The sequence below is a fragment of the Galeopterus variegatus genome, unplaced genomic scaffold (assembly GCF_000696425.1).
Source record: "Galeopterus variegatus unplaced genomic scaffold, G_variegatus-3.0.2 Scaffold3094, whole genome shotgun sequence".
Lineage (NCBI taxonomy): Eukaryota > Metazoa > Chordata > Mammalia > Dermoptera > Cynocephalidae > Galeopterus > Galeopterus variegatus.
The window spans coordinates 190,976-207,596 of NW_007729205.1; the positions used below are offsets into that span (position 1 = coordinate 190,976).

The 16,621-nt window shown below is 31.4% G+C and overlaps 1 protein-coding gene across 3 annotated transcripts in view; it reads left to right on the forward strand.

Annotated features, from left to right (window-relative positions):
* Positions 1-16,621, forward strand: part of GULP1 (GULP, engulfment adaptor PTB domain containing 1) — a 113,445-nt gene that overhangs the window by 77,950 nt on the left and 18,874 nt on the right. For 2 of the 3 annotated variants that reach the window (XM_008583954.1, XM_008583955.1), the window contains exons 6-8: positions 9,228-9,344; positions 9,598-9,621; positions 10,020-10,112. In XM_008583954.1, the coding sequence (XP_008582176.1) occupies positions 9,228-9,344; positions 9,598-9,621; positions 10,020-10,112 (234 nt within the window). The remainder of the gene's footprint in view (positions 1-9,227; positions 9,345-9,597; positions 9,622-10,019; positions 10,113-16,621) is intronic. The other variant, XM_008583956.1, reaches the window with a different exon arrangement.

Consider the following 16,621-nt stretch of genomic DNA (forward strand, 5'->3'; position numbering starts at 1 on the left):
TAAGGAAAGTGTGAAGGTGTGCTGGAAGAGGGTGTTCCTAATAAAGCATCGAAATGAGGATTTACTGTGGTAACGCAATTATTCTGTATCTTGACTATATGGTTATCAATACCCTGGTTTTAATTTCTACTATAGTTTTGCAGTATGTTACCACTGGGAGAGCCTGGATGAAGGGTACAGAGGATCTCTCTATTATTTCTTTCAACTAAATGTAAATCTAAAATTATCACAAGTTAAAAAGTTTACTTTAAAAAACCTGGAAAAAAAATTACGGCCTATTTGGACCAAACTTTTTGTCTTATTTTAAGCAAATACAGGCCAGAAAGATTTAGTGCCTTTCCAGGTTAGATAGTGACAGAATTAAGACTCCAAATTATCAGCTTGAAATTTAGATGAAGGCCTACCCTAGTATATTACAAAACTGGAATTCACTTTATTGCTACCATCATGTTGTATTATTAAGATTTACATTATTCACTGGATGCTGCTTTTACTACAATTTTAAAGAGTAGCCCCCAAACAACGGATGAAACTGTTACATTCCTCACATTTTTTTTTTTTGGTTACTTGCATGTTTGTTTTTAGCTATGTAGAATGGAATATAAAATAAGACAAGGCTTAAAACCTCTCTTACTTTTTAATTAATTCTCTGTAAAAAAAAAAAAAAAAGGTTCATTGTCAAAAGAATTATACATGATTACTACTGGAAGGAATCATTGCATCCAGTCTTTTCACAAGGTCTATTTTTTTGAAGTTATTTATTATATATTATTATGATTCCATTTCATCTTTGCCTTATAATAATTTTTTAAAACAAACCTGTATTTAAAAATATTCTTTCTCCTTATATTTTACTACATGATCGGGGAAAAAAAGTAATTTTTTGTAGTTTAGTGATCAACCTAATATAATTAGTTGATAATTGTGATCTGAAAGCTTATTGTTGATGAATCTTTTCCCTCTACTACTAGTTTCCATCTCTTTCTACTTCATGAAATACTAAAATTTATATATCAAATCCCTGAGTTAAGAAACTCCAATGAATTGGCTAATTCTGCCAAAAAGCAGGTGTGACCAAATGTACACCAGGAAAATAATTTTAATTAATTAAAATATCTGATATTCTTTTGTATGTGATTATTGTAAGACTTACATATTTGGTGTTTTGAGCCAAGTACTCAGATTTTGTGCAATTATTAGCACTATCCTATACTGGTTGTCTAACAATGCTAGTTGAGTAGAAGAACACAGTTCTTTATTGTTTTCCTTTTAACTTATAAAATTATTTTAATCAAGAAGCACAGAGTTTCTTAATGTGAATTCACTGATTATGCAGCCTACCTCATATTCTCTATTAATGGGGCTTGAAACATTATTTGTTTTTAAAGATACAATTTTGGGGTAATATAAAGGATTTTTTGAGTAAGAAGTTGCTGTAGTTGTTTACAGAATCTCTATGTTTCATTTTAAATTATGAAATATTGAAGAGTTTAATGTGCCTCATAAGGCTATTTTTATTTTTTTTAAAATTAAGATTGACAGCACACTGTTTTATGGACTGTTGAAATTAAGAAGATTTCAAATTTATTTACTAGGATTTGGGATCTTTTTCTGCTAATTGTATATAACCAAAATGTTTTGTTTGAGTAACCACTAAATCCATTAGAGTGTGTCATTTCTGTCATAGATATATGGATTTAATTTTAGGGTTCATATTACATAGTGTTTGTTGACAATAACTATATATTTTTCTGATATAGAGCATTATACTTGTGTAGAGAACAAAGTGGCATAAGGGTAAAGACATGGACTTTTTAACATTAGCAAAGAGAAACTCAAATTTCTATTGTGTCATTCATAAGCTATTTCAATGGGCAAATTAATGTTTCTGAATATTTTACTCTTCATCTGTAAGTTGAAAATAGCATCTATTTCACAAATTTATGAGTATAAAATCAATTAAGACTACATATGTAACATCTCATATAGTATGTAGACCAACATATTACATTTTAATATTATTATTTGAAGTTAATATCATTAAAATTTAATAATATTATTATTGGTGAAAGGTAGATAGCGGATGTAATGGAATTGAATATATGATGGGAAGTTTGAAATTAACTAGTTGATTCCATAATCAAACTGTTATTATTGTACTGTTATAGCATGTGTAAACATACACATATAGGTAAATATATGCAAAGCTCATAATGTATGACTAGAATGATAAAGTGTAGTTACCTCCATGGAGGGTGGAGGGGCCAAGATAAAGGTTAAGAGTTAAGAGTTAAAGGAAATTTTAAGTTTATCTGTAATGCTCAATGACTTTAATGCTGCTTTACAAATATATTCGGGGAAATATTTTTAAAAAGAAGGTAATAGTACGGACAAAAATTTCCACATAGAAATAGAAAACATAAAAATGAGCCAATTTAAAAAACTCATTTTCCAGACCAATGTCACGTAGCTTTTCCCCTATGTTTTCCTCTAGTAGTTTTATGGCTTCTGCTCTTACCTTTAAGTCTTCAATCCCTTTTGAGTTTGTTTTTGTATATGGTGTGAGATAAGGGTCCAGTTTCATTCTTCTGCATGTGGATATCAAGTTTTTCCCAAACCATTTATTTATTTATTCAGGGATGTGGGGGTGGCTGGCTGCTATGGGGATCCAAACCCTTGAACTTGGTGTTACTGATACCATGTTCTAACAAACTGAGCTTACCGGCCAACCCCAACACCATTTCCTTTTACTATTGCATATTCTTGGTACCTTTGTCAAAAATCAATTGACCAGACATGTGTGGGTTCATTAATGGGATTTCCACTCTGTTCTATTGGTTGATGTGTCTTTTGCCAGGACTATGCTGTTTTAATTACTATAGCTTTGTAGCATAGTTCAAAATCAGGTAGTGTGATACCTCCAGCTTTGTTCTTTTTCTTCATGATTGCCTTAGCTATTTGGGGTTTTGTGGGGGGGGGGGTTCCATATGAATTTTAGGATTTTTTTTTCTATTTCTATGAAAAATTATGTCAGAATTTTGATAGGAATTGCATTGAATCAGGTAGACAGGAGGAATATAGTGGTTTTTTTAGTTCTATTGCACAGTGTGGTGAATATAGTTAATAACAGAGTCTTGTGCATTTCAAAATTGCTGAGAGTAAATTTCAAATGTCATCACTACAAAAAAAATTGTTAAATAGTGGAAGTAGAAGTAGCTTAACTTAATTATTCCACATTGCATTCATAAATCATAACATCACTTTGTACCCCATAAATTTATACTATTATAAACTGTCACTTTTACATTTTAAAAAAACAACCACATAAACAAACTGAACTGAAAATATTGGATCTAGTCCTGTATTAGGAGTTATTTCCAGAGTAAGTACCATTTGTTTTTTCATTCTATTAGCATTCTCCTTTTTACTTCTTTTTGGACTTCCATTCAAACCTGAAATTTGTGTAAAATTTGTTTTTTATCAGGTTATTGATGTTTTTGGATCAATAAAAATTAAAGGTAAAAACCATCAATAAAATGGAAAAAGTAAAAGAAGAGCTAAATGGTTAGTTAAAATACCTGAAGTGGAAAAAAAAAATGGATAGGCTTAACATCCTATTTGGGATGGGGGTAAAAAAAGGTCATTTATCTTGAAGATAGATGACAGAAGTTATCCAATTAAATGAACAGAGAAAAATAAATGATGAGAATGATGATGAAAATAATAACAAAGCTACAATCACCTGTGGGACAATATAGAGTGTTCTAATATATGTAAATCTAAAATAATAAGAAGACAGGAGAGAGATAAGAGAGTAGAAAAAAATACTGCCTGAAGAGTTCCCAAATGGGATGAAAATGACCAAATTACAAACTTGAGAAACTCAGCAAATTTCAAGTTGAATAAATATAAAAATACACTAGTTATAATATAGAATATCTGCAAGAGAGAGAATGAATGAATGAATGGATCTTATAAGCAGAGAAAAAAAGTCACATTATATCATCACGTATAGATAAAAAAAGTAGTATGAGTGGCAACTGAATTTTCATCAGTATCAATGGGTCCAGAGAAGAATACTGTATAATGATACCTTTAATATTAATCAAGTGAAAAGATGCCAAAATAGAATTGTGCATCCATCGAAAAGATCTCTCAAAATTTGAGTCAAAATATAACATTTTTTGAAATAAATGAAACTGGAATGGATTATTGCTAGCAGAACTGCACTGCAAAATATTCTAAAGAAAGTTCTTCAGCCTGAAGGGAAATAACACCAAACGGAAACTCAAATATGCGGAAAGGAAAAAGAAGAAGAAAAAAAAATGCACTGGAAATGGTAAAAATGTGGGTAGCTGTAAAAAAATTCTCTTTTATTTTCTTCCATTCTTTAAAACAGAGCTAACTGTTCAAAGCAAAAGTTATAACATCACAGTTGTTTCATGATGTTAACATATGACAATAATAGCACAAAGGACTTATGCTATTGGACTTAATGGATTTACACTATTTTAAGGTAGTTATTATTTATGTATGATGATACCATATTAAGTCTAAGTAGATCATGCTAAATTAATGATAAATATACTTTAATCACTAGAGCAATCTTTAAAATGTAATGAAAAGGGGTATAGCTAAAAGCCTACAGAGAAAACAATATATTTTTTAATAAAATTAAAAGAAGGTAGGAAAGGAGGAACAGAGAACATAAAAACAGATGAGACAAATAAAAATAAAGAACAAGTTAAATGTAAATGGACTAAATACACCAATCAAAGGCTGAGATTTTCAACAGGATTTTTTAAATGCCCAGCTCTTCTCTCTCTAGAAGAGACACACTTTAAATATTAAGATAAATACAAGCGAAAAAATAGAAGCCAGTGTTACCCTTAGATAAAACCTGACAAAGACCTTACCAAAAACAAAAATTATAGACCTGTGTTCTTTGTGACATAGACTTAATGTTTCTTAACATAACAATTCCAAATTGAATTCAGCAGTATATAAATATATAAAATAAATAATACATTATTACCATGTGGGGTTTATCCCAAGAGTACAAGTTTGGTTTAACATAAGAAAGTCAGCATAATGCAACATCTGAACAGAATAATAACAACAACAAAATCATCTCAGATATAAAAAATCATCTAGATATAGAAAAAGTACTATACAAAATTCAACCCATTTGAGAATAAAATTTACAGCATACTAGGTTTAGAAGAGCTTTTTTTATTATTGAGATAAAAAATACAGGTAGCATTATAATTCATCAATTATGATTCATTAATAATTATATTCATCAATCATTAATCAATTATGAATTATTGAATGCTTTCCCCCTAAGATTGGGAAGAAAGCAAAGTTATTTATTCTCATCACCTCTATTTAACATGGTATTAGATGTCTTAGCTAGTAATTAGGCAGGGAAGAAAGAGCATAAAAATTGAAAAGGAAGATGCAAAACTCTTTTTTGTAGATAGAATATAAAATTTTTTACACAAAATATCCTGAGAGTCTACAAACTACTAGAATTATGAAACAAATTTAGCAAGAACACAAAATATAAGGTCAGTATAGATAAATTGTGTTTCTTCTACTACACAAAAAATAAAAATCTACTATAGCATCAGCAAACATAAAATAACTAGGATTACATATTATTTTATGTAAGATGTGCAAAGGCATCTGCACTGAAATCTACAATGTATTGCTGAAAGTAAATAAAACCTAAAATAATGAGAGAAATATACCATATTTATGCATTGGAAGACTCAATTTAATTAAACCTTCTTAATTAAATTCTACCAAATTGATTCATAGATTTAATACAATTCTGATCAAAATTGCAGTGCAATTTTTAGTAGAAATTGAAAAGTTACCTCTAATATGGTAATACAAATAGTAGCCTAGAACAGGAAAAATTACTCTTGAGAAGACTGAAGTAGGGGGACACATGCTACCTGATATCAAAACTTAATTTAAAAAACTATTATCAAGACAGGGTGGTATTAATGTAATGATAGACAATAAAGAACCATATTGTAGGGTCCAGGAATATTCACACATACATGCTCAATTTATTTTCCACAAATGTGACAAGACAATTCAAAGGAAAAAGGAAAGTCTTTTGGCAATGCCATCAGAGCTAAATATATGAGGAAAATTATAAGAATTAACCCCAACTATGTTACATAAAAATAATTTGAAATGGATCATAGACACAAAAGTAGAAGCTTTTGTACTTTCAAACAAAACTTTGGTTAAAAATCATCAGAAAATATTTTTATGAACTTTGGATGAACAATGATTTCTTAGAAAGGATCCCCAAAGCACTAAACATTACCAGAAAAAAAAATAATAATAAGGGAGGGGGGATACAATGGACTTTATCAAAAATAAAAATTTTCTGTTAATCTATCAACATTATTAACAAGGTGAAATTACAAGCCACATACTCTGAGACTGTGTTCTCAATACATATATCTGAAAAAGGATTTGTACCCAGAATATATAAAGAACTCCTAAAAAATCAGTAATAAAAATACAGAACACTTAATACAAATGGGCAGGAGACTTGAATACATAGTTCATTCAGGAGAGCATTAAAAAGGCAAATGAGCACGTGAAACTGAGCTCTAACAATAGGGAAATGTAAATTAGAAACACATTGATATGACATCATTCATGCAGTAAAAGGAGTACAGTGAAAAAGACTGTCCGTATCTGATGTTGGTGAGAATGTGGAGCAACTGAAACTCTCACTGCTAGTGGGAATGTAAAATTGTATGATTGTTTGGAAAACAGTTTGGAAGTTTCTTACAATGTTAAACATAGACATATCCTATGATTTAGTAATTACATTCTAGATCTTTACCCAGAGACATGTAAACATATGTCTACAAAAAGATTTTACGAGGGTGTTTGTAGCAGTTTAATTTGTAATGACTAAGAACTGAAAACAGCATGAATGTCCATCAATAGGAAAATGGATAAATCAATTCATAACATGGGACACTAATCAGCAATAAAACAAATGGGTTATTGATAGATACAACATGTGTGAAACTCCAAAACATTAAGTTAGTGGAAAAAAGCCAAACACAAAAGAACACATATGATATGTGTCCATTTTTATGGATATCAAGGACAGGCAAAACTGATCTATGGTGATAGAAATTAGAGCAATGGTTGCCTATAATAGATGTAATTTGACTAGAAATAGGAGTATGAGGCTTTCTGGGGGGATAGAAATATTCTATATCTTTAATGAGATAATGGTTATATAGGTATATATATTTATCAAAACACATCTGGTTGTACAATTATATTTGCATTTCATTGTATATAAATTTTATCCCATCCCCCCAAAAAGCATAAGGGTTGGAGAATCAGAAATTTTGGATTTGAACTCCAGGTTTTCCACTCACTTACTATGAGATCTTAATAAGTAAATTAGTAAATTATGCAACCTTACAGAATGGCAGTTTCATAATAATCTTCACATCAAGGAATCTATGAGAATCAAGTGAGGTAATGTATGCAGAATAATACCAGACAGCTAAATGTTCAATAGAGATTTTTAATTATAAAAAGAGAGTATGGTTTTTAAAAAATTGTTATTACAAATAAATAATATGAAGTCAAATGGTATTAATGATGAATCAACATTGATGCTCTTTAAATGATTCTCTATAGTGTACACATTGAATATTGAGGAGAACATAATGTCTTATTAAAAGGACACATTGAGCTCATTATTTAAAAGGTAGAAAAAATAAACCATAATTTAAAATGCCTTTTATTGTAAAATAATACAAACATGCTACCCAAAGTTTTAAAATTAGTAACAAAAAAATTAATTCATAATCTCACAATCAATCATAACCACTTTTTACTACTGTTTCATAACAAAATTCCTTTCCATTTATATATTTTTTATAGTTTGAATCATTGAGCACACATATGTTGGTATCTGGCATTTACTTAGCATTTTTTACTGTAGCTTATTGTAGTTTATTTATTTTCATGTCTTTTTTCTACTTGTTGCAAGACAGATGGTCCTTCTATATAATGTTATGCACACATTTTGCATTCTTTTACTAGGTTAAGCAGTATAAATTTTTTTAATGCTTAAATCCCGTCAAACAGTGAACTGCAAAAATGACAATGTCAAATAATATAAGCTTTATTAGTAAAATATATTTTCATTTTAGACTGATCATAGTATTTCACAAAGTATTAGGATTCGCATTAGATTAATTGAAGCATGGCATTTTCAATATTTTATATTACTGTTAATTTTTCTGTCATTTGAGGTCTCATCAAATATAACATTTGTGATGCATTAAATCAATTAATGCCTCTACCAAATTTCTTTATAATGTTAATTAAGTAAATAAGTATTTACTGTATACTTTGTGCAAGACTCCATGAAATCAGTGGAGATGTGAATGGAGAAGGAATAAGCTGGTGGACTTGGGATATTTGTGGCAATTTTTAGTTTTATAGAGCAGAGATTGTAAATTGTTGACAAATTCAGGACAAATTCAGATGACAGCCATACATTGCTCAATCGACACTGTTTTACTAAAATACAGACTTTTAACTATCATTTAAAATTGGGAGCTCTCATAAAATTTTATGTTCTGACCTCACTTGCATATTTAAGATCTGACAATTCTGGATTGGAGTTACTTGTTTCCAGCAGGCAACAACTACCTGGAGCTGAGTAAGCAGTTGCTCCATTTAGAGAGAGCTTACCTCAGGTTTTCCCCAGACACTACCCAGTCAGCCTCATTCAAGTTATCTGCCCAGGGTTTAACAAACCCTCCTCACTAGGAAAAGGAAATAAGTAGCAAAGCAACAAAAGAAACTGCAGCTGGCCCTAAATATTTGAGAAAGGGAGGAAAGCAACTAGGAAAAAAATACTATGATGAAGAGATGAGAAGGAATGAAAGAACTCTTGCTTCCACCTTCAACAGCTACTCTTTAATGGCCTCTTCTTTTTTCTCCCCAGCAGTGTTGTGCCTGGGTAGGCATTGAATTATCGTGTTAGCACAGACTACTTTGCTCATTTACTACATCTCTACCCTCAGCCATTGCCCTTTTGAAGTGCCTTGATTGAATGTCTTGGAGTGACTCATGTGAATGCTTTTACTGAATTCAAAGAACAGTTTTACACATTATTGCTAAAATATAAATCTTTTTGTGTGATTTTTACAAAGGCTGAAGAGATAACTTTAACAATTGGCCAAGCATTTGACCTGGCATACAGGAAATTTCTAGAATCTGGAGGAAAAGACGTTGAAACAAGAAAACAGATTGCAGGGTTACAGAAAAGAGTGAGTAGACTAAGCATGTGGTTTCACATACGTTTGATGTAAGTACAGGGAAACTTGCATATCATCAAACAAATTTAGAAGGCCTGCCATTAAATTTCCCCCACACTTATTGGAACTGCTTTCACTGTGTTCCTATAATTTTTCATTCCTGATCCCCTGCACAGTTTTTAACTATTTTATATTGAATTCCCACAAGAACTTAGTGTTCTCATGTGACTTTGCTTCACTTCCTGATGCTTCTCATGGGGATCAGAGCAGCAGAAGCAGCAGATGCTGGGTAAGTGGTTTCCCATGCAGATCAGATTCCTTTGTAATTAAATTACACCCTTTCTCCACTCTTCAGAATCATCATGAGCAAGTTTCACTGTCTTGCGGTTATACTCCAAGATTATGGGTATAGATTGCACAGTGCAACAAGCAAACACAAAGATGAGCCATTAAGAATATAAAATTTGCACACACATAGAAATAAGTTTTAAAGTTAATGTCTTTCTGGTCACCTAGAATCCTCCAGTATTTCCCAAATTTTATGGAACAATTTTTCCCCTATGCACAAAAGAGAACATTAAAAATTTAAATAATATAAAATCCTATTCATTAATATAGCCAATATCATAGCCAATATTTTCCAAGAAAAAGTTTCTGAAAGCTATTCAATAATCATTTGCTTTTTAGATCCAAGACTTAGAAACAGAAAATATGGAACTTAAAAATAAAGTGCAAGATTTGGAAAACCAGTTAAGAATAACTCAAGTATCCACATCTTCAGTAAGTATATGAATATGTGTATGTTTTCCTTAGAAACAATATTTTGTGGTGTTAAAACATCTCTGGATCACTAATTATGTAGTATTTCAAATAATATTTTGGAATCAGTAATTTTTAACTAAACATGGCTCAAGGGAAAGGCTGCTAAGCAAAGTTAATTAACAAATTAAAATTACCTAGGTAGTTCAAACCAGAGTTGTTTTCCATGTTGCTCATTCCCTTGTTTTTTAAAATTAAACTCTCAATTTGTTTATATATATATATAACACATAAAATACAATATAAATACGTACATATTTACATGTGAAATATGGTATACCATATAAAATATGGTCTATGTATTTATTTATTTTTAATTTTATTTTATTTTGTCAATATACAATGTGGTTGATTATTGTGGCCCATTACCAAAACCTCCCTCCCTCCTTCCTCTCCCCCGTCCCTCCAAACAACCTCATATCTGTTTGCTTGTCGTATCAACTTCAAGGAATTGTAATTGTTGTGTCTCCCTCTCGCCCCACAGTTTATTTGTGTATTTATTTATTTTAACATGGATGGACCTAGAGAGAATTATATTTAAGCAAAACAAGTCAGGCACAGAAAGAGAAATATCACATGTTCTCACTTATTTATGGGAGCTAAAAATAAATAAATAAAAAATAAACTCTCAATTTGGTCTTAAGTTGTAATATTCTTTTTCTTTTTGTGGCATATTCTTCCTCTTATTTCTATTGATTACTGTTTGCTGAGGTTAGATTTAATGATCCATGCCAGTCTACTCCTGGAGTGCTGAACTTCATTATAGGAATTTGACTGTTAACAAGAGTGAATCTAGTTTCTTGTATTACATAGCAAGTGCTCCACCTGAAGTGAAGCAGTTGTATTTCCAAAATTAAAATGAGTGATAGTTACTACAGACAACACTCAAGTATTTGTAGTTAAATTATTTATTTTTGACTTCACAGTTTTGAAATCCTTTTCCCAATACCACGTATGGTATCATTACTTTGTGATTTTGATGAAGGGAACTTTTTGAAGGGAGGTAGAATTTAAAATGGTACTTTTTTCTAGACAAAATATGTTTAAAAGAAGTTATTTTTTATCCTATTTGAATCATCTGTGCCGCTGATATTTTCCATTAAAGTGTTATTTTATTCTTCATTTTAAAAATATTTAATATCTAACATATTGCACAAAACTATGAATTAAAACACAATTATGGCATTTGCAAACTTTTGAAAAATATTTTGTTGCAAAATTTCATTTGGAAGTCCATTTTGGTTCAATTTCTAGGCTAAATTCAATGAAAACTTTTTTTATTTAAAAAATTTTTAATACTAGAATAGCTCACCAGTTCATCACCATGAAGAAAGAATGCTTCTATAAGAAGCTGCAGTTAAGGTTTCAAACTTGGCATGCCCTGGAAATGAGTCAAAAAACTTTCTTTTCTCTAGACTCACACTTTTTCATCTTCCATACTGAAAGAGTTGGTATTTTCATTGCTTGGCATATGGTTTGTAACAGTGGGACTGATATGGCTGAAATAAGACAGGTTGGGGGTGAGGTACCTTCGTACCTATGTTATACACAATGAGGTTCTAGAACATCCTCTTCAGCTTCTGGCTTTATTATAATATTCCTTTTTAACTTTTCGCTTCACTGTTTACTGCTCACAGGACTGATTTTTTTCTTGCCTCCCTCACTGCAAAGAGATAGAACATCAGCTCAAATTCCTTGTTCAACCTTTGATCCCAAAATGGAGTACACACCCTTTGGGGTCTTGTTGAAAATCTTATTATAAGCCATGCTGTGAACCAAACTAGAAGTATAAAGATAAATAAAGGGGAAGTTACTTTTTCAAGGACTCTAGGTAAAGTAATTTCTAGAATTGATTACATATAAAGAGTAGCTTTGCTTTGGCCTTTGTGCTGACAAAGGAGTAAAATAAGATGCATCATCATTTTAGATGCAAACCCAAAGCTTGTTTGTTGTGTATTCTCTTTCTCTGAGTAAGGATTGCTAAGGATATCATGTGGAGGGGCAAGGTAGATTTGGGAGAAGCAAAGAGGTCTGGGACATGTTGATAAAACTGCACTCACCCACCCCCTTTTTATCCCCCAAAGGCAGACACTGGCCTGGACTAGCACTGGGGTAACTGAGCAGAAGGCAGGTCTGGGTTGGGGTTATGGATATGCTTTGGTGATCTCACATGGTTACCAAGATAGCTTCAGATGGCAAGGGGCAGGAGGAATGATGAGATGACCCTTGCTTCAGTTTCTTTGACCATCTGACTAAGATAGCCATTACAAGTGGTAAGCCGAAAGTTGGTATGTAAATGCAACATAGACTTTCTGTTAGTCTATCCATTTATTCAGCAATTCTCATAGGTACAGTGAGTTATATAAAAACAATAAAATGATTAAAATAGCAGGTTATTAAAATGAATTAGCTCTCCTAAGGTTAGTACATTTAGTAATTATTTTAGGCACATGTTCATCTCTATCTAAATCTATCTGAATAAAATGCTTCAAAGATTACAGCTAAAAGTATGAATTAAAAAAGAAATCTTTTTTAATAAATGACTTTTTTACACTTAAAACACATGTGTAGAAAATTTATTGTCATTGATCATATGCAAATAACACAAATTATAACTTTGCAATCTACTTATATTCTTTTATCACTGTAATATCTTTGTACTTTTCTTCAGTTTTAAAAACTTATTTGTCACCTAATTTTTCAGCTCCTAAAATCTTGTGATATGATTTTTGAAATTGCTGATACAATGGAAGATGTACATCTTCTTTAACATAGTGTTAAGTGAGATAAGCTAGGTACAGAAAAACAAATACCACATGATCTTACTTTTACATGCAATCTAAAAAGTCAAATGCATAGAAACAGAGATTAGAGTGGTAGTTACCAGGAGCTGGAGCAGAATGGAAGGGAGGGTGAAGTAAGGTAAATATTGGTCAAATATTACAAAATTTCAGTTAGATAGAAAAAGAGAAATAAGTTCAAAAGATCTAATGTACAATTTGGTTAATAACAATGTATAGTATACTTGAAAATTGCTGAGAGTAGATTTTAATAGTTCTCATTACAAATAAATATGTGAAAAAAATAGAAATTATTTGATTCTTAAAACAAAGTGAAATCAAGAAAATTTTAAATTGCTAAAATTTAAACGTAAAATTAAATGCTGAATCTTAAAATATAAGTTGATGGGATATCTGATCAATCAAATTGTTTTGAAAATATTGTTACAGGCATTTGTTAACATGCTTTTATTTTTTAAGAGATGATTAACAAATACTTTTGCCTTTCATTTTCAGTTTTAGTTACATAACTGTGAAATAAACTAATATAACACTAAGTGCAGCAATATTTATTTCACATCCTTTGAAATGAGCTCCCAAATTTCTAATATTAAAATTAAATTAAATTAAATTAAGTTACCTACTATTATTTAGTAAGTATGAGATGTTGCGATGCTTATAAATATCCACTTTTGAAGATTTGTTAATGATTCAAATTATTAAAATTGAATTTGAAAACTAGTCGATTAAAATTGTAAATAATTACAATATAAATTTAAAATATAAGTATCTTGAATAATAGCTTGCTATGAGTTTGCAGTAAAGCACGTTTCTGCTAAGTTAGAAATGTTTTACATCTGTTCTTTTTTATGAAATCTGAACAGAATACACAGCCGGAACACAAAGCACCTCACTGAGTGCCCCCATGACTAGCAAAGTAGACTCCTGAGTGTATAACTCTAATGAGACTCGGTAGGTTTTGTTTCTTTGTTTTGAACTTAGAGGACTGAAGGATAGAATGCTCCAAAATTGCTAAAGTTCTTAGCAGTTTGTTTAAAGGATTAAAGGCAGTGATCTATACATTAATTGAAGAAGCATTAAAGTGAATTATGAATCCCTTTATGCACATTGAAATTACAATATAGGTGGTTTTGGTGTATAGAGTTAATTTGGCATCAGATTATTAATAAGCTTTCAGTGTGTTATGGTGAGTGGAGCCCCCAAGACGATTGTTCACAACTGACCAGCTCAGGACAGGCCTTGATCCTACTGGGAGCCAAATTTCCCTAAGTCACACAGAGATGACTCTTTTGCCCTGTAAAAAAACCTCCAATTCAGAAGTTCTCTATAAATGATTTAACACCCACTATGATTTAACTGATAAACATAATAATTTTCTGAAATATCAGGATTTGCTAGTCAAAGACAATATAGTCCACATTGAGCAATTTCTAGGTAAAGTAAAGTAAACCAGTTATTGCTAACCTTAGCTTTAAAATAGTTTCTTTGGGAAGAGAGAGAGAAGAGGAACAAAAAGCAGGAATGGAATTTTGGGGGGGTTTCTGGCATTCAAAGTAATGTAGAAAATGAAAATAATGTAAATCACTGGTATGGATGCTATTCTTCCTGTCAGTGTATGCTGAAGTACCAGATAAAATGAGATACAGAAAGCAACAGAAAAGTACATAGAAACATTCTTGGTAAAATTTGATTAGATAAGTAAAAATTGACAAGCCATCTTCCCTAAGAAGAGGTCCAAAGTTAAATTTGAATTTCTGTAATACAATGATTCAAATGTGCCATTTCTTCTAATAATAAATTACAGTCTTACTTAGAGGTGTTGATCCTTTTATTCTGTATTAAATCATGAATTTAAAATGTGAGGCCCAATGCAACAGCATCATGATCCAGAAGGAGAGCCTTTCTACTTTAAGGAGTCACTGTGTAGGTGAGAACACAGATGCATTTCTCTGCTCTCCTTAGAGGAACCTAAGGAGAGGTTGCTATTTCTTAGGTGGTGGCCTGTCAATCACTCGTGTGTTCATACGTCAACGTGAGTTGGTCATAATGATCGATTTTTAAGTTGCAAATTAAGTAATTTTGGGTTCAAACTTCTAATAAAATATTCAGGAATTCTAAAAAGTCCCCTCGAGGTTTCACTCATGGTATACATTTTAGTTTTTGCTTTTCCTAGACCCGTTGCTTCAACACTAGGATTTTGAAATAGTATTTTAGTGACATATCATGTGTGTTACAATACATATCACTTCAATTTTTATTTTATCTCAGTCACCAATTGTATGTATTTGACACAGTTGTGATCTGCTGTGGAGGCTTGTAAATATTTACTGAACACCTAATATAGCCATATGGTGTTATAGGCCCTTGGGTTTTAGCAGCTTATGGATTTCAGCTGTTAAGGGACTTACATCCCATGGGAAGAAAAAAGGAGATGGATAATAAATACATAGATAAATGAATAAATAAATTTAAAATTCATATTTGATATATGCTATGAATAAAATAAAACAGAGCAGAATAGAAAAGAATGACTGGGGGCTTTGTTTAGTGAAAGTGGTCAGGAAGCTGTTTCTGAGGAGGTAGCATTTGAATTGAGACGTGAATGATAAAAAGTTAGCCAATGCAAAGGGCTGAAAACAGAAACAAGGCCTATGTCATTGGAGCAGTGACTGAGAGTCAAAAAAGTTGAAGATGATGTTGGAGATGTCGTTAGAGATAGGGTTTAGAGTTTATAGGGCCTTGTAAACCATAGCAAAACATTTTTTTTTTTTAATGCAGTGAGAAGTCACTAGAGGTTTTAAACAGGGGATTTGTGAATCATCTGGCTGCTGTTGCACCATGACTGTAAAGAGGCCAAACTAAGGTCTCAGAAACTGTCTAGGAGGCTATTTTAGTAGTCTAGGAGAGGGAGAAAGGTAAATTAGACTAGAATTCTATGAGTTGAGATGATGACCATAGCATGATACTTGATACGTTTTGGAAGTAGACCTTGCAGGATTTACTGATAAATTGGTTGGGAACTGTAGGAAAAAAGAGGGGTCAGGAATGTCCCTCAGGATTTTATCTGAAACATCTGGGTGGTGATGCCATTGTATGAAATAGACATGATTTGGGAAGGGTGAATGATAAAGGATAAATATTTCACTTTTGCTCATGTTACTTCTGCCAACTAGACAGCCAGTTGGAGGTGTTTATTAGATGGCTGCATATACAAATCTGGATTTCAAAGAGGAGCTCTGGGCTCATGATATAGTACTTGAGTGAAAAAAGTTTGTCCTTTTCTATCATCATTTGTGCTATTATTTACTGTTTTAGTTAACATGGCCAGGATAAATGTGGTCATTGTAAGTTTATGTAATTTATTTCTAGCTAAAGAAAACACTATGAGACTTTTTTTTTTTGGCTCAGTATTAAAATTAAACGACATTCCTTAGTACAAAAAAGTATACCTTTAATATTTATCTCAAACCTTTGTCACTTAAAACCAATTCCTCATATGCGTGATGTATGAAGACCACTCCTGTTTTTTATTTTCTCATGAGCAAATTGGTGTAAATATTTAACATTTTATGTATAAAATAATCTTATATTTTTTACTCGTTCTTCACAAGCAATGCTTACATGTTTCCTACATACCACCCAATTGGTTCATTTCATGGGTTTCTTTTC